This window comes from Pimephales promelas, chromosome 23 (genome assembly GCF_988280905.1).
Source record: "Pimephales promelas chromosome 23, fPimPro1.hap1.1, whole genome shotgun sequence".
In the NCBI taxonomy this organism is placed as follows: Eukaryota; Metazoa; Chordata; class Actinopteri; order Cypriniformes; family Leuciscidae; genus Pimephales; species Pimephales promelas.
Window position 1 is genome coordinate 17,166,929 of NC_142791.1, and position 21,804 is coordinate 17,188,732.

The following is a 21,804-nucleotide window of genomic DNA, read 5'->3' on the forward strand; positions in this document are numbered from 1 at the left end:
ACAGATTGATTAAAACCTTTAAAAAAAAATTAAATTGATTAAGCAAACTTTTAATTATCATTTTCAAAAAATAAAAAATAAATAAATAAGTCTGGATGCTGGCAATCCAGCCCTCCCTTCTGCATATTTTTTATGTGAACTGGCCTCTTTAGTCCCACCGTGTTCCAGACCATTGTCTTTCACCAAGCAAGTCAACACTTAACACCACACTGCCTCAGCAAGATATCTGATAAGAACATTGAATGACAGATCAATCCACTTTTTAGCTGATAAACTGTCTAGCCACGTTAGGCCTGTCATTCTGTATTTTGCCAGTTTGTTTAGTCAGAGTGTACACTTTCCACCATGCCTGATGATCAAAAGTGCATTGAACCCAATGAAGTCTACAGACTTCTTGCCCTACCTGACCATCTAATCCTCCTCACGAGAGAAGGCCTATTTATACATACACTCCTCACTCTCGGCTGGCTCCTGTCCCAGCCTGGGATGCAGGAGGAGTACTCTGGGTTTGGGCCAGTTTCCGAGCTCAGACGGCACACCTAATACGCCTACTTCATCTGATTATTTGTAACTGTGAACTCGTGAAACAGCTTAAAAACAGCTTATCACTTAATGAATTAACTTTCTGTCAGCTAATCTTCAACGTGTTTGCTATTAAATAGGGATATTGGGGTGAGATATCATTTAGAGTTTGCAAAAATATTTCATTAAAGAAGTCAAACAATTTTTCAACAGGTCGTTCTGGTATCTGTGTTTATATTATAGTTTAAAGTTGACAAAACCAATATAATAAGTCTTTATCTTGTAGTGGACTCCTAAGACAAATAAATAGATGTATTGAAAAGGTTTAATTAATCTTTAAAACATTGTTAAAAATAATAAATATAAATCTTGTCAGCAATGATTATATTATTTTAAAGTTGCTGTGGTCTAGAGAGAACGTTATTTGGGTGGTGTGTGTGTGTGTGTGTGTGTGTGTGTGTGTGTGTACGTCTGTGTTATCACTACTCTGCTCCTAATTGGTGTGCAATAACTTGGATGGGTGTAATGCAGATGATAATTCTGAGTATGGGTACACTGCTGTCGACTGGCGACAGAAGAGGATGAGAGTGGTAACGATTTTGTTCCCCCACCTCTTCGGACCCAGAGATGGTAGAAACTGCTCTTTCATTAAAAAATGTGGGTACCGCTGGTCCATCTCGGGTTGCCTGTCCTGGGGACACTTACCTTCTTGGCGTGGGCCTGGACGGGCGGGACGACCTGCCTGCGACTGGCTCTACGGCGCCGTTTAGGAGGTGGCCCCGGATCCAAACCTCCTACCCTTTACTTCTGTATAGATAAAACTTTGTCAAAATAATTTCAGTTCACATGGCTATGTGGAAGCAATAAATAATTTTGTATTATACATTTTAAAGGCCAGACAAGTAATTTGTTAATAGGTCAATTTGTAAAAAAAAAAAAAAAAAAAAAGACTACACACCTACGCACATATTCAAACGTTTTATTTATATTTTAGAAACGTTTTAAACATTTGCACACCACCAGCTTTTTCACAGGTTTGCGTTTTTTGAAGTTTGCACAAAGAAAATAAAAAATTCAACATTTTTCGAGGTTTTGTGCATCAAGTGAATGCAGTGAATCAATAAAAACTAACATTCTAGAGCTGCTGTAAAGCGAAAACAATCTCTAGCCATCTTGGGATGAGACTCTGGAATGGCGGCGGCCATCTTGGAACGAGACTCTAGAATGGCGGCCATCTTGGGACAGGATTTTGGAATGGTAGGCATCTTGAGATGAAGAATCAGGTGTGGCCACCATCTTGGCTGGACACTGACATGGCGGCCATCCTGACAGGAGACTCACTAGGTTGGCTCAGGGATCTCACTTACTGGACTTATTGTGACCACTTTAACTGCTTCTAGATCCAATGTAGGTCAGTCTTTCTGTCACATGCAGGGAAGGATCCAGCATCTTCTTGCAGCAGCTTAACTTTATTTTCAAAGAACATAAAAGAAACCAAACACTCAGGAAAAATATCTAGACAAGAAACAGAACAACCTGGCAACCACACAGACAAGGAACAGACTGAACAGAACAGATCAGAAATGAGACACAGCTTGGGAAAACGAACTAACAAATAATTAACAAGACAACAGGTGAAAGGGATCAAATTAACCTAGAAACATGCAGAAGAAAAAGAAGAAGAATGTATGTCGATCCATTGGCCTATTTGACAAGTGAATTATTTCAATTTTGATTGATTCATTTGTTCATTTATTTATTTATGAAATAAAGAAATTATTTTTTTTCTTGCAACAACAACAAAAAAAGACAAAGAAAGAGAGAAGCTATTGGCTATCTATCTTTCTGAAGGGAGTTTCACTGATACAGGGTTGGGTTTGAAGAGCTTCTTGGGATTAGTTCAATTAAGCTCCTTCTGGGCTTAATGTCAAGAATAGAACAATAAGAACTGGAGCAGTGCTCTGATATCATCTAATGCTGTGTGTTTGAGCAAGTACCCCCTTTTCATCATTACTTCTCTAAAGACACCACTGTGGAAACACACCGGACTGCCTTAAGGTAAGAATATATATTTGTTTGGATGTTTCTCTTTCGAGGTATAGAGTTTGTCACGGCAAGGTTAGGACTTTGCTGTCTCTTTGCTGCAATATTTTGTGAGGCAGACACATAACACCTCTCATCGTAAATTAAAGTACCTGAATAATGAACTAATGGAGCGATTTCTGTTCCAACAAAGAAATGTCTGTTTATTGACTGACTTTAATGCATACAGCTTTTTATGATTATATTAATTGAGAGAGCACACAGAATATTTGGACTTTAAAAAATGAATTTGTAACCGGCTCTTTTAAAATTAACTACTGAATACAATTTGTGAACATTTTTTAATGTATGAAGAAATCATTTTTCAAGCATTTATTAATCTAGCATTTTTTTCACAAGTTCTACATGTAATAGTAAATTTTTACAATTTCAGGTCATATAAATTACCATTAGTTTTGATTAATTAATTAGTTTAGTCTTAAGAATTCACAATGAACACTATGTATTTATAAATAAACAATAACATGAATGATGAAAGTGGTCCATGTTTTTAAATGTTTTAGTTGAAAGGATTGTAGATGTCACGTCACACAGCAGAATGAGTAAGAGGAAGAGGAGAAACAGTCGCAGGAGGAAGAGCTCCAGCAGCAGTAAACGTGAGTGTTGATCTACATGTGGGTCCTATAGGCCATGTGTGGAGAATAATCCTCTAAACACCGTCTGAGTCACGCTTAACCCATGCCAGCTGCACAGCCTGCAAACAGGTGCCGGATTAGGACTGTTTATATAGCACTCACCGTCACACAAACACGTGCTTTGGAAAAAAATGATATATACAATGATCGTTTCTGCTGGGTGAGAGGTACTCTTAAAAGCACTATGGAAAAAATCTCTACAATGCAAGCAAATGCAACAACTTAAATTTTTTGAAATACAAAATAAATTTTTTTGAATATAGCAGTTCACAATGACCTGCTATAACTATAACAATAATGATAAATATATACTTCATATGACAGGGTTCAAACCACAACTTTAATGATAACGGCAAAGATAAATTATAATGTTGGAATCACTTTCAGAGGAATTTCTTCCAGCTGATAAACCATAAAAACAATCAGAATCCATAAGAGCTCAAGCATTTAAAGCGGCAGATGATGAAACTGCAGCACATGCTTATAATAAACAGAATTATATTGTGCACTGGTGTGGACACTAATGTAGTTATCATTATAGCTATCTTTAAAAGTATTGGTGTGAACGGGCCAGTTAAGTATTATTACACTAACCCACACATTATAAAAATCATTATACATACCTTGAGGCATTTTCAAATAAATGTTTCTATAGCTTTTCACATTGACATCCAGATATCAAGACAGGTGTGGCTGAAGTGTCTCTGATTGGCCTTTGTGTTCACTCACTCATCAGATATGTCTGTGATTGGCCACAATGATCAACGCATCTGAGATTTGAGAGCAAACGGAAGTGTTTGAAAGTGTTTGAAAAAATGGTTGCGAGAGCGTTTGAAAGCACAAACAGGCCTGCTTTCAGACACTCCCGTCTGTATCTGTGCAAATGCTCAGTGAAGAGCGTCATTTCTTAACCTCTTTTCTTTTTTGTACAGAATGCATATCTCCATATAACTTTCAAAAGCACACTATGGTGGACACTGAGGTTCATGGGGAGGAAGCTGCAGAGAAAGGAGAAACTGATTCTTTCTGTAAAGAGATTATATTGTCAGAGTCCGAAGATGAGAAAGAGAACGAGACTACAACCACGGAGAAAGAAAACAGACCAGAGAGTTGTGAAGATTTTTTCGAAGAAAAGGAGAAAAAAGACTTGGAACCAGTGGACAGAGATCCAGGGTTGACAATAACACATTCTGTGACCTTTGATAACTTTGGACTGACTTCTCCCAGAGTTGTGTTTAAACAATGCCATGAGGCTTCTCTAAGAGGATCGGTTAGTAGTGTGATAGCAGTCACAACCACTAAGGTCAAGGGAGGGACCCCAAATATGAGGCTTGAGATCAGTGAAGTAGTGACATCAGATGATTCAAATATCAAGAGAACTATTGTTCTTCATAAACATAAAGATAAAATAGAAGAGACTCATTTTACAAGCCATAGTGAAAAACACCAAGATTCAAAAAATCCCACAGTCTATTCATGGAACCAACATGGAGCGGATTACAGAGAGAATGTTATCTATAAGATTAGCATTGCAGAGCTAAATGCTGAGGAAACACACGCTTCTACGAGTCATTGCTTGTGGGACGAGCCTGAAGAAGGGGAATGCCGTAAAAGCTGTTGTAAAAATAGCTTTGGTTGGGGTAACGCAGGTGACCGGACTGACACTGATTTCACACTGGTTGATGGATCTTCCTGTTGTTCATCACCCTCTGATATGTGGCAATGTCAGAAACCACTGCCACTGCCTACCAGTCTCAGTAACGACGCATTATGGGATATCCCTCCCCCTGATGAATTTGCTGACAATGTAAGCGCAATGGATTTTCTTGCAGAAAATGTTGCATCGTGTCAAATCAGTCCCAAAGAACAATTAATTGACCATGACGACACGAATTTCACAGATACAGCATCTCAGGTTACCTTGTGCAAAGAATGTAAATGCCAGAATACACTGGATGTGGACAACAGGTGTTGTGAACACCTATCCGACTTGAGTCCTCAGGAATGTTTATTCATGAATCCCAGAGCTTCAATGAATAGATCGTCTTTCACTAAAAAGTTCATCGACAATCATGAAAGGAAGACCCGTTTGCGCAATAACAGCATTGCCATCCTTGAAACCCAAACGGATCCTCCAGGCTACATGGACATACCACCCAAAAGACGAAAGACTTACCCAGGAGTGGCGTACCATATGAGTCAGGCCAGAGAGAGCATTCCCTCATACAGAGAGTCCTTTTCTTCTGGCACACTGTCTTCGTTTTTCATGCAGTCCCTTCCCTCTCAATCAGAGAGGAGGGGGAAATTCTACCTCGAAGACGAAAGACTTCGTCCACATGGGAGCCGTAAATCTTCCAGTAGCAGCAGCTATAGACCAAGCTCAAGCTCTACGACTGGTCCTGACTCATTTAATCCCAAATGTAAGGCTTACAGCACAATCAAAAACCCATTCTACCCATTCAGGTCAGATGAGAGTCCAGAAGAAGTCTTCTTTAGAGGTGAACAGTATAATGGGACAGCACAGTTCGACGAGATGATCCAACCGGGTTTGGATGGTGCTGCTGCTGGTTTGATGCTTGTTGATAAAGACAGTGCTTTAGCGGGCCAACTTGAGCTGAATGAAGTCAATGAAAGTGGCTTTGAAGACGAGATGGTGGAGCTGGATGAGTCGATTTCACCCGGTGACACCATGGACAGCCATCAAAGGGAACTTCTTATCCATGTCATTCCACCTTCACTGAGCAACTCTGAAGAAAAAATCAATGAAGGAACAACCAACGGTGTCAATCACATCATGTGCTACAGAGATGAGGCTGACGCCCCAAAGAAACGAAGAGGTTCAGTAATGACGATAATCACTGGGGACTGTGAGCAGAGATTTCTACATGGCAAATATGGCTTCTTCCTTGAGAAGGACATTTCAGGGGAATATTCAAAAGATACGTTGAGTCCTGTGACTGAGTCCCCGGCTGGGTCTCCAATAGAGGACCTGGGTAGCATCAGAGAAGCTGTGGAAGAGCTCCAGGGTTCATCCCAAGCACAAACCAACACAACCTCTGCAAACTCTGAGCTGACCTTACAGATGGACACATCCAGCCAGCAGCCTGAAGAAGTGCAAACAAATGAAGCCCTGGAAAAAATAAGTGCAGATGCATGTATGACACCCAAACTTTATCAAAATGATTTGTCTCGACGGCAAAGTGCCTCAAAAAGTAAGCAATGAAATATTTATGCTTTCTTAACATTGGTTTCCATCGGTGGGTCACAACCTCATAAGAACTTTCCTCCCAATAGGGTTGCAAGCAATACATTGAAGAGGCAATAGATTGAAGAAACCTTTTATAAATGACAGCATTGTTATTACCAGTCACAATGGTCACATTTGGTCAGGAAAAAAATAGTTAGCTATTATTCTTATAATTTGCGCAAATGATTTGAGCAAATGAATTGCATTCCCGCTTTAAAACGAGCGTTCATAAATATTTCAAATAAAAGTTGTCCTCATGCGGTCCCAATGAGCAAACAACGGCATGTCATAAGTGATACGAAACCTGTAGGAAACCCAGCAATGGCGTTCTCTTCCATTTTCTCTGAATTAATGTTTTGGTAGGAACAAAAGTTTACATTGTATGTTTCTCCGGAATCAGCCAGCGCGAAGGTCATCTATATTCCGATTGGTCATCTATATTCCGATTTTGCCACTGCTTGCCGCTGAACAAAACATGACGCTGATGGATTTGAGGCTCCTTGCAGCTGAGAAAAGCCAGCTTCCATTGAAAATAAATGACTTCCAGCCGCTTTGGAAGCTCAAGTCGGTGGTGGTGTAAACGTACAGTAACTTGTTCACTCTCTTACAGATGGAGGTTTTGAAATATCATGTCCGCCTACTATCGCAGCCATGAGCCAGAAGCATATCGCAGCCATGAGGCAGAAGCATATGTATCCTCCTTTTAAGATAATTATCACTATTTTATACTTTATCCAATTATGTAAATAAAAAATAATTATTTAAAATATGCTATGTTTAAGTTAACATTAAATTACTTATACTCACGGGTGATCGTGACATGATAGACTGCCATCAGTGTTTGAGTACACGTCTTCAGACACTGGTCACAACGAAGCCATTCCCCAGAACACCGACTCCATGACGCCACGTCTCGTTCCGCTTCTCAGGGAACCAGGGTTACAGTCGTAACCTGGGATGTTTTTATGCTAGCTTCACTTAATTATGCAAAGTGTCCTCCTTATTGGTGTAACAGAAATATCCAGCTTAATCACAATGTTCATTCAGACGTTTTTAATTAATTCAAGACTTCATTTTTAATTAATTCAAGACTGAAAATCATTCCATGTCCAGCAATGAAACGAAACAACACTGGATCAGTCCCTGTCACATCAGACAGAATAAATGTGTTCTGCGTCGACTCTTAAGTGTAATTAAGAGTGCATAGTTCAGATTCAGTTATTCAATTAAATTGAAAGAGGACATTCTTCCAATAATATCAACATCAAAAGCTAAATAGCCAAATAAATGGACAGGTCGATTGACACCCTCTCATCCTCAACAACCATTAACAAAACTATGCAAAGTACAAAAATTGACCCATACTTCATAAAATGCAGGTTGAATTGCAGGAAGGACACTCATGGTTTGTGATGACCCCAATGTACTGAAACCATTTTTTGAGACATTTAGACACCAAAATGGTAAATGGCATATTAAATCCATCATTTAAATATTTTTGCATAATGTTCGGGCCAATGCAGATCATGCATATTATCATCACTATATTCATAATTCTCAAATTTGGCACTATGTTGGGTCATAACTTAATGTCCAATGCAAAATCTGGGTTCTGAAGATGACAACCAGATGAAAACCACAAAAACATTGTTTTGTTGGCTTTGGTTTTACACTGTTCCTGTAATGAAGCCTATACTTTTGTTTATCATTAATAGATTCATTAGAGGTCAAAGAGCACCTCAGGCCTCCAACAGAGTCCACTCATAAAGATTCAGAGGAACATTCGGACCACTGGGCAAAGAGACGCAAGCTCTTCAAGGAGAGCAAACAGCGCAGTTCTGCAGGAGGGAGTTCTATAACTAGCAATATCACAGATGAATCAGGTAATCACTTACATACAGTATCATTTAATTTGCCATATGTGAATTGTCTGATTGATTTCTAAGGAAGTTTCTGTGCAACCTGCAATGCTCTGCAGGAAACTGATTTATATAAAATGCATTCCATAGTATTTATGTCAGGAATGTCAAACTCCTTTTTGGTTGCAAGCTTTACTGGACTATATCTCCTTTTGGGTGTTGATTTCTTTGTAACCATTGAGTTCACATTGAACTTATCTTACAGCCAAAGTGTTTGATATCCCTGCTTTCTGGTATATATGAAGTTTGGCTTGTGTATCGAGAAATGTATTGTGACAACTATTGACAAACAAAATGTTGATCAAAAATCTGTTTGTCTTTTCTGTCATTAAGACACAATGAATTCTGAGGACACTCATTCAGTGGACATGTCAATGCGAGATATTGAGGACAGAGGATTTTACACAGAAACGTTTCACTCAGTATCATGGATCTACCATGGAGATGGTGTTAACCAGAATGACGGTCCACACTGCCTTACCAGCTGTACCCGACCAGCAGCAAGTGGGTTCCTATCCAGTTCTAGCCAAAACTCATCATAGAATGCTATTTACAGTGTTTAATGATGCATTATATATTTCAGTTCGTGAGCGGACAGTAAAAATCGGTAAAGGCATGGGCGATTATCCCTGGGGCTTCCGAATTCAGTTCTCCAAACCCATTGTGGTTACTGAAGTGGATACAAGTAAGTTATAGTTTTTTTTTAATATATTTTATAAAAGGAATAGTTTGAATGCACTGTTTGTCACTGTGAATTAATGTATCAGCCAAATGCATAAAGGTAGCCTAAATGTACTTTAGTTTTTCTAGATTTTTGGGATTGCTAAAAGAGCTCTCCTGTTTGTTGTCCTAAAATCATGGCAAATTAGCTTTCCAGGAAGACCCAAAAAATGGAAATGGCGAATTAGAATATAATTTCGTAAGATGTGCTTGTCCCCGGCTGAGGGTTAGGCTTGGGATTGAGCTTCATTCTTGCTTTTTATATAAATTGTACGTTTCATGTACAAGTAAAAGGTTGATGTCATTGTAATATTCATATGTTTACTCTGTTGCGACATGGATTGGCAAATATTTGGATAGTTTTTGAGTCATTTTACAGAAGATGAACTAGGTTTAGGAGCTATTTAGAATTAAAAAATTCTAAAATTAGGAGTGACGCATAGCTAGATTTGCTTCTAAATTCCCACACTAAGAGCAACTTTTAGCCTCAATTCCGCAAAAAAAAATAAAAATAAAAAAAAATGTTCTAAGAACTTTTAGCCAATGTTCCCATTAAGTTATGAAAATTGTAATTCTGAATGTTCTCTGTATGTTTAAAACGTATGTTTTTAAAAAAAATCTTGATTTTGCAAAAATTAGTGAAAACATCAAGGGAATCTTCTATTTCATCATCTTGGGAATGTAACTTTTGAATGTTCTCTGAATGTTTTGAAACCTGTAGTAAGCAACGTTTGAAAAAAAATGTTACATGAATGTCCAACTAAAATGTTTCAGAAAAAAATTATAAATAACGTTTTTGTGCTAAGTTTTGCAAACGTCACTAAGGACCAGGTAACTTTGAACAAACAGTCTATTAAAGGGACAATCCACCCATTTGTATTAAGATTCCCATTGTTAGCAATCCAGTCATTCTATTGAATGGTCATGCAACACTCTCATTTTCCCCTGAGAGGAGAGAAATCCGCTATTTACCTTTTTCACCTCCTCCTATAATGATGCAAAAATCATCATTTTACATAATTGTAGGAGGAAGTGTAGGGGATTTCTGTAAAGACTACATGCACTAGATCCCACCCTTTCAAACCCGCCCATAGGGGGTTGGGCCTAATGCGCTAACAGACTTATCACAGATCAGTGGCAGTGCGTTTGATTTCACCGGCAGAAACTTTTTGAAAATATGGACGAAGGCACTGAATACGCATTTTGGGTTGGGTACCGACTCGCGGTGCCAATAGGAAACCGATTCCGACTTAAACGGTAATAACCAGACCTAATAAAAACGAAAATTTCGGTGCTTGAGTCTCTGTGTCATGAGGTGCACACACGCAAAGTCTCTCGCTTTCTCCCTCGTGCGCGCACTATACGGTTTGGAGCACAGTCTGATCTGTCTCGCATGCACACTCTTGCTCACTCGCTCTAGAGTCCGGGAGATTTTAACTAATTTGGGGGCATCAGGGACCCATTGTCAATATGCATAAGACTCCCGGAACGTCTGATAGTGAGGGAATTAATGAAGATGCCGAAGACAAAACGCTCCAAGGTTTGGCTCCATTTCACGTGTAAAATTACGCGTCAGAGCAAGTGTGCCGATTGTCTGAAGCCCATATAGAATCACGCCAATCCATTGGCTAATGGCCTTGGCGCTCTTACGTTGTCATATTATATTAGCGTGCATTATCTGATTTCATTGTGCAAAATGATTTCCAGGCGGTAGCGTAGAGTGGAGCTCAACTCTAGTCTACATTGATGGGCGGAGTAGTGGGAGTGGACTGCGGAGCTGAGCATTGCAATGCACTATGGGGATTGTTGTCTACAATCCAGAAGCACTAAAAAGTCATTTTCTGCCTTTTATCGGCCAAGAAGGACCCAAATTAGAAATTTATGAAACTATTCTACAACATATACAGTATGACCCACTTTCATGTCTCCACCAGTGGATTACTCTTTAATGTTACTGGATGCACATTTGTTCATAACTTTGAGAGAACCTCACCAGAACGTTAGCCTGAGTTCTGAGAGTGATAGCTGTCAAGGCTTTTGTTAAAAACGTGCCCAGCTTGTAACCGCTCTATTGTTGTGCCCTCTGCAATCAATTACTCACACTTACGAACTAAAACCCTTATCAAACTTACGCAGATAGGCAATGCAGGAATTCACACAGTGTGAATCTGAGTAACATGTGCTGTTATGAGCCACCTTCTAAATGTTGAGCGCTGGATGGCGTAAGATGAAGATGTTGTGCTCTGCTTCAGATGGAGCAGCGGAGGAGGCAGGCCTGCAGGTCGGAGACTATGTCCTGGCAGTAAACGGCATTGATGTCACCAGCGTGCCACACTCGGAAGCAGCTGACCTCGCACGACAGGGTAAGCGGGACTCTCGGACAATATTATAAGAGGTTATTTTTCATTTTTAAATCCTAGTGGAATATCTGGAGGCACACTCATGCGTTGGTAAATCTGTTGTTTACAGTTTAAGACTATTATCTATAATAAGATATATAATCTTAAACATAAAAATATATATATATTAACAATATACATGTTAAATGTATAAAAATATGACGTGGATGTTGTGTAGCAAACACAATGAAGCTGAAGATTCTTCATTTAGAATCTTAGGATGTTGTCTCTTAAACTATGAAACATTTTCTAAGACCATGCCATGTGAGATTTTAGAGAAGGCTGATAATATGCTAATATAAATAATATTTTATTTGCTTGTAAACACCCACTTGCACTCTATTGTCTATGTCTAGTGTGGCGAACTGTCCCATTCACGTTTCTATTGTTCACACTCGACAAACCTTTCACACCTCTCCCGGGTATGAAAACTAATCTTCATTGTTCTTTTTATATCTAATTATTCTTTTGTTTGCATTCAGCCGTTATTAGCCTTAATTCTGGCATTACATGGCTTGCCCACTTTGATAACTATTCAGATTTGAAAAGTTATGTAGTGTATTCCAGCCTTTGAGCGAAATCATGCTGGAGCTCAACATAACTGAGCAAAACAGCAGATGCTATTGTATAACTTAATTTTGTGTTACATTTCTTTCACATGATTTATGTTTAAAGGCCCTGACATATTAACTCTGACCATTGGCTCGGATATCGGTCGAGCGCCGAACACCCCACGGCCAACATGCAGGGGTTACTTGCATAAGCGGACTCAGTCCAGTTTGCTGAAGGGCTGGAGGAAGAGATGGTTTGTGCTCCGACACGACTGCTGCCTCTACTACTACAGAAACAAGCGTGTACGTTCAGTTTTCTGTTTTATCCAGAAGGGTTGAACCTGGAAAAGCTGAACATGCAGTAAGTTTTCCTCCCTCTTCTCTGCAGGATGAAGGGAAGAGCCGAGCTTTGGCTGCGGTGAGTCTGGAAGGGGCGCAGGTGGAGGCCGACACCAGTTTAGGAAAGCCGTTTGTGTTCAGATGCTGCCCTGTCTCTGGGAACAGAGTTTACTACTTGTATGCTACATCAAACCAAGAGATGAAAAGGTGAGAACATGCAGTGCTTTCTGAAATTAAGAGTTTTTTTTTTTTTTTTTTTTTTTTAAAGGGGCTGTATGCAAGAAATTTATTTCAGTTAATCATACATTTTCCCTGATATGTCACTAGAGATTAAAGGGCACCTATTATGCCCCTTTTTACAAGATGTAATATTGGTCTTGGGTGTCCCCAGAATGTATTTGTGAAGTTTCAGCTCAAAATACCCCACAGTTAATTTATTATAACCATTTTAAAATGTCATTTTTGGGGCCTGTTTTAAAATGAGCTGTTTTGGTGTATACCACCTTAAATGCAAATGAGCTCCATATCCCCGCCCTGCCTTTGGATGAGGGCGTCACTTGCATGCCTATGGCAGTCTGGGCTGAGAGAGAGAGACCCGCTGTTTTGTATGTCATTCAGCCGTACATGTTTGAATCAGAATATATAAATAGTCTCTGATCAGACCCAGATGACGAAGAGACTTTGGAAGAATAAACACAAATGAGAATGGACCAGTACGTCTCGGTATGCTTATTTGATACATTTATGTACTTATAGAGTTGTAATCGCGTCCCCTTTGAAATATGGATGTGCAACACACACACACACACACACACAAACACACAGACACACACAAACACTAACATTGGCACAATTTTTTGAAACTGCATACGCATACTGTGATAAATTTGCTACATACAAGCGAAATTACATTTATCCGAGGGACCTGTTGCGTCATGTTTACATTACTTGTCATACAGGTGCTTCTGTGGCAAATGTGAGAAGATGGCTAACTTACAGAAGAACAACATATATGCAGTTTTTAATACAATATCTTTAAAAATATATATTTATAAACGTGTGGTTACACACTTTACAAACAAGGTTTAAATTATATAAACAGACATCCTACGATGACAACAACTTTAGACGCATTTGTTGTTGAATTGGCTGACATCGACTGAAATTGCTCAAAAATCATAACTTACACTTACTGGAGGTGACGTTGGATCGCAAACAGTAGACGATCTACAGTTGCGGATTAACTTTGAAGCAAGACCTGCTTTGAATTGACCCTCGTTCACAAAACAGTCAGTCAGAAAATGATTCGCTCAAACATAAACTTATTTACGAAGGAAAGGCGCCACTTAAACTTCCAAAAATATATACATAAATACATCCACTTTGTTTTCAGTGGCTCTGATGTCGGAAATAAGTGAAAACTACTATTTATGTCATTATTACATCCCATCCCACAACAGAACACTTAAAAAACTCAGGGTGTAAGACTTATCACTTGCCATTGGAAGCTTCTTGTAGCAGCTACGTTCTTTCTGGATCCCGCAGCATATCTGGCAACCTCGAGTCAAGGGGGGTTTACACCGCTCTACAGTAATTTGAAAGTGATTGCAGTACCAGTTTTGGCCACAATCTTGCATACGGCTCCTTTAAAGATATAACTTTGTCAACATTTTTGATTAATAAAACCTTATTAATGAGAGCGTGCACATTTTTTTTCAACTTTAATCAAATAAGAAACTGCATATGAAATTTAGACTTTGTTTAAAAGACATACTGCAATAAATGTGTATTTTGTGTCACTGCACTAGCAGACTTTTTCACTTAATTGTATTTAACGTGTTTTTGAATTTGCCAGTGCAGGAAGACAAAATTAACCCATATCAAGATGTAAAAAAAAAAAATATCTTAATATCTTAGTGACTGTTTGCATCAAAGTAAATGTATATTTATTTATATTCTCATTTATTTCTAAATTCAAATCAGTATGATGTATGGTGCTTTTCACAATAGTCATTTCTAATGTCATCAGATGTGTAATTTAAGTGGCGTGGTCATTGCAGCCTTACAAACCATTATTATGGCAGTGATTAAAATTAGTGAGCTTATTAGTTAAATTGCACGGTTTTTGTTTGTTTTTTTCCCCTAGTACTGGATATATATTTTGTGTTAATTCAAATTGTAAATTGGAATTAATGCTGTGCTGTCCAATGGATTAAGGCGTTTAATGTAAGGCGATTAATAACGTACGCACTAAAAGCCATCTGGCAAATTACAACTAACTTGAAATAAGCAGTTTGTACTTGTTTGTTTCTCAGGTGGCTGGAGGCTATGGGTCGAGCTGTTCATCCCATTACTCAGGTAACTTCCCAATCATTTGTGTACATAGAATTTGCTGTGGTATTATTACACATACCATTGGTATTTCATTCTTCTTGACAGCTCTGTTAATGTAAATACACATAAATCTTGCTAAACAGAATCCCATTGACTGATTGAGACTGATGCTGTTATGGTAGTAATGCTAATGATGGTGATTGTTGAGGCAGAATCACGTGTGGGTGGACGTCACGCGGCACAACTCAAACCTGCCCCCGCTGGCCGTGAAGACCCCAGAGTGCCTCGGGCTGCTCCACCAGCTGGACCGGAGCAAGGACTCGTGGGTGCAGCACTACTGTGTGCTGAAAGATGGATGCCTCTATTTCTATACGAGCATTCGCTCAACCTGTGCCATCGGTACGTCTGGAAAGCGCAGTGGTTTGAACCGTCATGTTGTTACACGACTGCTAATGAAACAAAATCACATGTGAATTATCTCTTCATAAAGTAGGGCTCCAGATAAATAAATAAAATGACTAGGGAGCTAATGGATCCTGAAGTGAAACATTTTACAAAACTGTTTTCTTTTAGTTGCCAAATTAGAGAGTTGATCAAGAAGCATGTTTATCCATGCTCATATTCAATTTTGTGGATCAGTTTTAAAATGAAGTTTCACATGGATATAAAAGTGCTTCTAAATTTTTACACAGTCCACATCACCTTCCTTTGAGTTTTACTCCCAAACAAACATCTCCCAAACAAACGACTCCTTTTACGGTCCTCTCCACTTTTTAAAAATGAAGAGTTCAGATGCAAAAGCCTCTAAATGCCATTTGAAATTTTCTTCTTTAATGATGATTTTTATCAAACTTGTATATTTAAGTTCAGTAATATCACTTAAATAACAATTAATAGGTAATTATCATTGCCATTTAAGTGAAATTACTGAACTTAAATATACAAGTTTGATAAAAATCATCATTAAAGAAGAAAATTTCAAATGGCATTTAGAGGCTTTTGCATCTGAACTCTTCAAATATTAATATTTAAAATATTAAACCAGTTTGTAATCCAGCACAAATAAATTATATTTATTCAAATAAATACTGTAAATTATTCTCTTTTGATTAGGATATATTAAACAAACTGTTTTATTTATTTTCTTCAAACATTGTTAATAGTTGGCAAAGTTTTTTTTTTTTTTTTTTAGTAGCTTGCTATGCTATGCTAATAGCTCTGTGTGTCTGATTGCAGGAGGGATCTACTTGCACGGTTACACGGTGAAGGATCAGCCGCTGGGGTCCAAAAGATCCACGATTGAGCTCAGACCTCCATCTGATGAGTTCAAAGTGTTCACCCTCTGTGCAGAGAACGCAAATGAGAACAAACGGTAATGAACTAGATTTTAAATAATGTTCAGTAATGCCATATTCTTAGACAAAATAAATAGTACAAAAAAAGTTTAGAAAATGGCAAACAGGTTTTTTTCATGAAGTCGAGCTTGTCAATCTTTCTTGCACCAATTGCAATACAGATGTAGACAATAATAATTTGAATCTTTCTAATAAATAGGGCTTTGAATCAAAATTCTTTTTTTAAATCGACAATCCACAAGCCAGACAGCACCATGTTATTGTTTATTGCAAAGTATTAGTGTGGCTGTTAGCAAAAGTGCATTCCTTTTAACTAAAGTGCATAAAATGATCAAATCAAAAGCTTTGAGTCTAAACTCAGTCTTAGGTGTTTTCAAGCAAGACAGGGCATGAGCTGCTCTCTCCCGTTACACTGGAGTCTTGAAGTATGTCTTGCTCCCCTGCCGCTTCCCTGGGGTTTGAGGAGAGTTACTGGCCAAACGTTTGCCTTTGCTTTTCCTAAGTAATATGTATACCCTTGGATGAGTAGCAGTACTGGAGTGTGAAGGCGGTGCCTATACTGTCTATACTGAGGGGCTTAGCTCATTGTATGCTCCCTGTAGAAAGCTGCTCAAGTTGGGTAGTGTAAGGGGAACAGAACTATGATTGGCAATTCACAGGAGCCCATCTGTTTCGTTTACTTCCCTGCCCAACTGTTGTGGGTTGTGAAGAAGGGATGTATCCTCCCATTTGGTGAAGTGCTTCTATAGCAGTGGCGGCTGCTGGTCTTTCAAAGAGGGGAAGCTCTTTTTTCTTCTTTTTTTTTTAAACTCGACTGTCAGGGGTGGGGATGGTGAAAAGAGCGGGGACTCGATGCAGAGTTGATGGGCTTTATTTTATTGATTAACAAAAACAAAAAAAACAAAAAAACAAGGGGAATAAATTGGGAGCAAAAAAGGCAGGTAACGAGGGAGGAAAGTGTGGGGCAAAATAACAAATAATCAGGAAACAAGATGGGAGTCGACACAATGACAGGAAAGCACATATGGCACAAGGAAAAACACATGACAAGCACAAGCCATGTGCTCATAACAAACATGACAAAAACACATGACCAATAAAACAAATTAAATAGCAATTGTGCCCACACAAAATGAGACCTGAAGAACGATGAGAACACTCATAAGACACGTGTTCACACAGAACATGACAACATGAAAGCACACAGCTAGTGTAAAACACAAGCTACACAGCACAAGACAAAATATGACATGAAAGCACGCGGCCGATGTAAACACAAACCATGTGCTACACAATACACAACACACTGAACAGAGCGAACACGACAAGACAGAACGCTAACGTTACGCATGAGTACGACCATCCTGTGCACTCACAACCGAAAACAAACACGCGGAGAATGCATGTCCGAATCCCAACAAAAAAGTGAAACCAAACTAGACAGATGTGCCGTGATTCAAACACCACGCCCGCACATGTAACACGACACCTGACATCGACGGAAGAAATGTGGGAATTAGGTTGAACTGTGAAATATCTGATGAAAATTGCAAATACTAAGAAATATGTTACAGCAGTTCGTCTGTCGAGTAAAATACACACAAAATCCGCGACGAGACTGAGCTCGAAGTCTTTAAACTAGCGTCCGCGTCAGCGATTTTTTTTATTGGGTGAAATCGCTGTCAATCAAAAGGAGATGCAATCCTCCAATCATCACGCGGACGCCCGGACGCCAGGCCAGCCCACTTCCCTATTCACCCCAGAGACGCCCGGCGTCCGTGGGCGGGACATAATCGCAGCATTTATCCAGTGACCGTCTAGTTTAACAGCGCTGAAAAAAAACTGTTCAAGCAGCCCCATTGAAGTCAATGGACGCCGAGCTTCAACAGGGAAATGCCATAGGAAAATGCATGCACTGTGACGCGCTACAGGTATGCATGAGAAGGAGATCAAGTCAGCTGACTTGCTATTTGTAGCTTATTCTGAACAAACTCGTCTTCGAGATTACCGTGTTCTAACGCATTTTTACTCAATAAAATGTTAACACAATAGTACACATTCGACCATTATTTTTTTTGACATTATAAGGGAAGCTGAGCTTCCCTTGCAGTCTTAAAGAAATCTCCACTGTTCTATAGATATGGTAGTACCAAAGGTTGTAGTTGCTCCCTTCAGTAGGCTGATCCCTTTGTCAAAATACTGGTAGGATTTGCCTGACATAAGCTGAGGCTGTTGGGATTTTCTCCTTTGAGCTCTTCTCTTGGGGCCGGAAATGGCTACAGCCGGGACTTGCCTTGGCACCTGGGTGATATTTCCCGGTGTCTAGGACTATTGGCTTAGGGAGTAGTGCACCATGTGAGTCACATGGGATGTTCCCATTGGGTTGACATGCTTTTGACTCAGGCTGAGTAATTTGTAGAGTCATGTTATGCTGTGCCCACTATGTTTGTGCATAGGATTCACAGCCTATAGTGAGGCAGGCCTTTCCTTCAGCATGGCGTAGTGCAGGGTTCCCTCGGTTTAGCTCGAACCCTGATCAAACACACCTGAGCAAGCTAATCATGGTCTAATGGATCAGTAGAAACTCACAGGTAGGTGTGTTTGATCAGGGTTAGAGCTAAACTCTGCAGGGACAAGAGTCCAAGTTCCACTTCGAAAGGTACGACTGTACGACTAGTTCCCTGAGAAGAGGAACGAGATGCCGCGTCTCGTTGCCAAACCTCGGGCTCGGCAGAAGAGTTAATGACGTGTAACTCAGGCATCCCTTTATATTCATGGGCGCTCCGCGTGTGACGTCATTGATTGCCATCTGCCAATGACTATCGCTGTTTGTTTGCAAGTGCCTCAGACACCGGTCATGCTGATGGCATTCGCCATAGCATAAATACGAAGACGCTATGTGTCGTTCCCCTTCACAAGGAACCAGGGTTACAGTCGTAACCTCAACGTTTTCAGCCCTCATCTGGGCCGTGTTGAATCCACGTGTAACAGATGTGGGCCTGATCAAGAAAATCTTGGTCTTGGATCGAGCAGGTGCGTCAATAGGGAATTATCACGCTGATACATAGTATTTCCGGATTCAGTGATCTTTGCGCACTGCCACTTGCGTTTAATCACCGATCCGCTGGCGAACTCATGACGGATTACACTAAGTTTATTTATACGGCATCCCTGGTAAATTAGTTTGTTTTGAAGTTTGGACCTTTATCCCGGCGAACTGTTTCAATCCACTTCTTCCTTATACTAAATTCAGTCGGGAATCCATGAAAACTTAAGTAGGGTTGGCGTTGTTGGTTAGATTTCCTAAAGTGGAACAGAGCATTGACATCTAGCCTTCGTTTCAGCCATTGTTGAACTGCGTCGGAAGTGGACATGCACAAAGTTGACAAATCCCGCCCATGAAACCCGGAAGCGTGATAATCCCCTATAGACCTCAATAAAATATTAATGATAAATGCTTGTCTGATGTTTGATGATTTAATATACTTTTCCTTGACAATATTTTAGCAATCATGTTTGCTATCAACTATTCAGAATCTGAACTAGCAATACCAGATTCACGAATGAATCACTGTATTGAACGGTTCAACAGGATTGAAACCGAATAATTTGGTTTCTCACACTGAAATAGTAACAGGATGCTTTATCAGACAGAAAAGAGCACTAGGTAAGGATGATATTTCGGCACCATATATGCTGTATTTTCCTACAGTCCACTGTAGGAGATAAAACATGCAAATGTCTCCTATCGTTTTTTAGCGATGGAGAAGCACTTTATTGCCTGTAGATTGTGAACGACTCTCTACTGCAGGGAAATACAATTTATAGTATATCAACTTTTTTTATGAAGAACTGTTCCCCAAAACCTATGAAAAGCTAGAAAGGCTCTGGTAACAAGTGTATCTTTCATACCTGATAGTCCACGCTGTCTTTATCAAGGTGGGCCAAGTTACTGAACACAACATTGGTGTTGAAATATCAGTGTGGGTGGTGCTTTATTAATGTTTTAATGGTTGAAACTATGATGATTTATAAGTGACCCAATATTGTAGCTTCAGAAAATCCATATGAAACGATTGTTTTTAACGAATAATATTTTGTGAAATTTGCATGCATATAGTGTCAGCCCAGATCCGGCCCACATCCGGTACACATGAATTCCACACGGCCCAGATCTGGGCCGACACTATTTTGCTGTCAGGGTATGTCTGTCATGATCAACAGTAATGAATTGGCAGGAATCAGAAGAAATCATGCTGATGAATTAACATGATCCTTTTCTCTACTGTTTCCCTAGATGGATTAGTGCAATAAAATCTTCAATAGGAAAATGGCTGCCATTGCATCAAGCAATTCAAGACTACATGAGTCGCCCACCTGAGGAAACGAGAATGTGAACAAGACAGATCTTATCACGAGGTGTTTTGCAACAAGTTTAGCGGTGAAGGTGATGGTGAAGATACTATGCCTTGTAAACAGACGTACTGTGTCACACCACACTGGCATTGAAACACAAAACCAGAAAGATCAGTTGTAAGTAATAAGATGTGATAGGATCTTTACCGTTTTGATAAACATATGTTGAAGTGATACGTATGCTGCATTTGTTTAACATATACAATTTGACAATAATAATAATTTCATCTTCATTTTTTAGGGACTTAGCTGATGACTACTCATGATAAAACCTAAAATAAGTGTAACTCCATATATAATATTCAAGTGGTAATATTCAGCAGAGCAGCAGGAGCGCATGAAGCTGCCATGGCAACCAGACACTGTACAGTTCCTGCTGCGCTATGACGGCTGCCAGAAGCATAGAAGCATAATTCATACTAAAATGTACATACAGAATTAAGGCATCAGCATCAGACCTCGGCCACACACCATAAACACAAGCTTATGTTATATAGAGCTTAAGAATTAATTATTTGTTCCCATTGAACTTTTTTCTCTTTCATTTATACATATTGTAATTTATCATAATGTTGTTTTAGTTCCACTTACGCATTGTTGTAATGTGTTTCTTTGCATTCAGGCCTGTATTCCTGTAAACCTTTCTGTCACATATTTCAGTTCTGATGATGTTACAGGATTTGCTAACTGGTGTGAAGTCGCCGCCACTGCTATTGTACATAATACACATTCTTGGTTTTTGCTGTATAGATCAGTTCCATTTCATTTAGTCATTTTTATATAACCCGCAGTAAAATGTCTTACTGCTTTGTCTTGGCTTATTTGTACTATTTGTATGGCAATATTATGAATTTTTCCTATTCTTTGTATAAATAAGGATATATTTCTGGCTTTTTGTATTGTTTTCAGTTCCAGTTTACAGTTGCATAAGAATTATTACAAAACTAGGATCACTTCTTGGATTGCTGACCATCTCAAATGCATTAACATTTGATGATTGGATAGCTGTCTGATTGGTGAAACATTGAAAGTGACCAAGTGTATATATTCCCTAATGATTAGCTAAGAATTTGATATAGTCTGTTCATTTAAGTGCTTGTATTGCATGTAAATATCCTATGCTACCAGGAAAGCTTGCCAAAATACAGACTTGCTTTATTTTCTACCTCACATAAGTTGTTCTTGTAATAAGTTTCGTGACTATACAGTTTTACATGTGCAAATAGCAGAACATAAGGATTCCTACATCATCACATGATGCACA

The 21,804-nt window shown here is 39.2% G+C and overlaps 1 protein-coding gene across 1 annotated transcript; it reads left to right on the plus strand.

Annotated features, from left to right (window-relative positions):
- Positions 1–1,792: 1,792 nt before the first annotated feature.
- pdzph1 (PDZ and pleckstrin homology domains 1) lies at positions 1,793–21,704 on the plus strand. The gene is made up of 13 exons (XM_039678080.2): positions 1,793–2,580; positions 3,129–3,221; positions 4,193–6,472; positions 8,223–8,390; positions 8,760–8,930; positions 9,010–9,111; positions 11,399–11,509; positions 12,221–12,399; positions 12,485–12,642; positions 14,751–14,793; positions 14,982–15,168; positions 16,006–16,141; positions 20,422–21,704. The coding sequence occupies exons 2-13, from the start codon at positions 3,164–3,166 to the stop codon at positions 20,519–20,521; spliced, it is 3,693 nt and encodes a 1,230-aa protein (XP_039534014.2). The 5' UTR covers positions 1,793–2,580; positions 3,129–3,163; the 3' UTR covers positions 20,522–21,704.
- The last annotated feature ends 100 nt before the right edge of the window (positions 21,705–21,804 follow it).

Coding starts and splice junctions, on each gene's coding strand:
- pdzph1 (XM_039678080.2), top strand. CDS start 3,164: ATGAGTAAGAGGAAGAGGAGAAACAGTCGCAGGAGGAAGAGCTCCAGC. Junction 11,510..12,220: donor AGCTGACCTCGCACGACAGG/GTAAGCGGGACT, acceptor TTATGTTTAAAG/GCCCTGACATATTAACTCTG. Junction 16,142..20,421: donor AACGCAAATGAGAACAAACG/GTAATGAACTAG, acceptor CTGTTTCCCTAG/ATGGATTAGTGCAATAAAAT.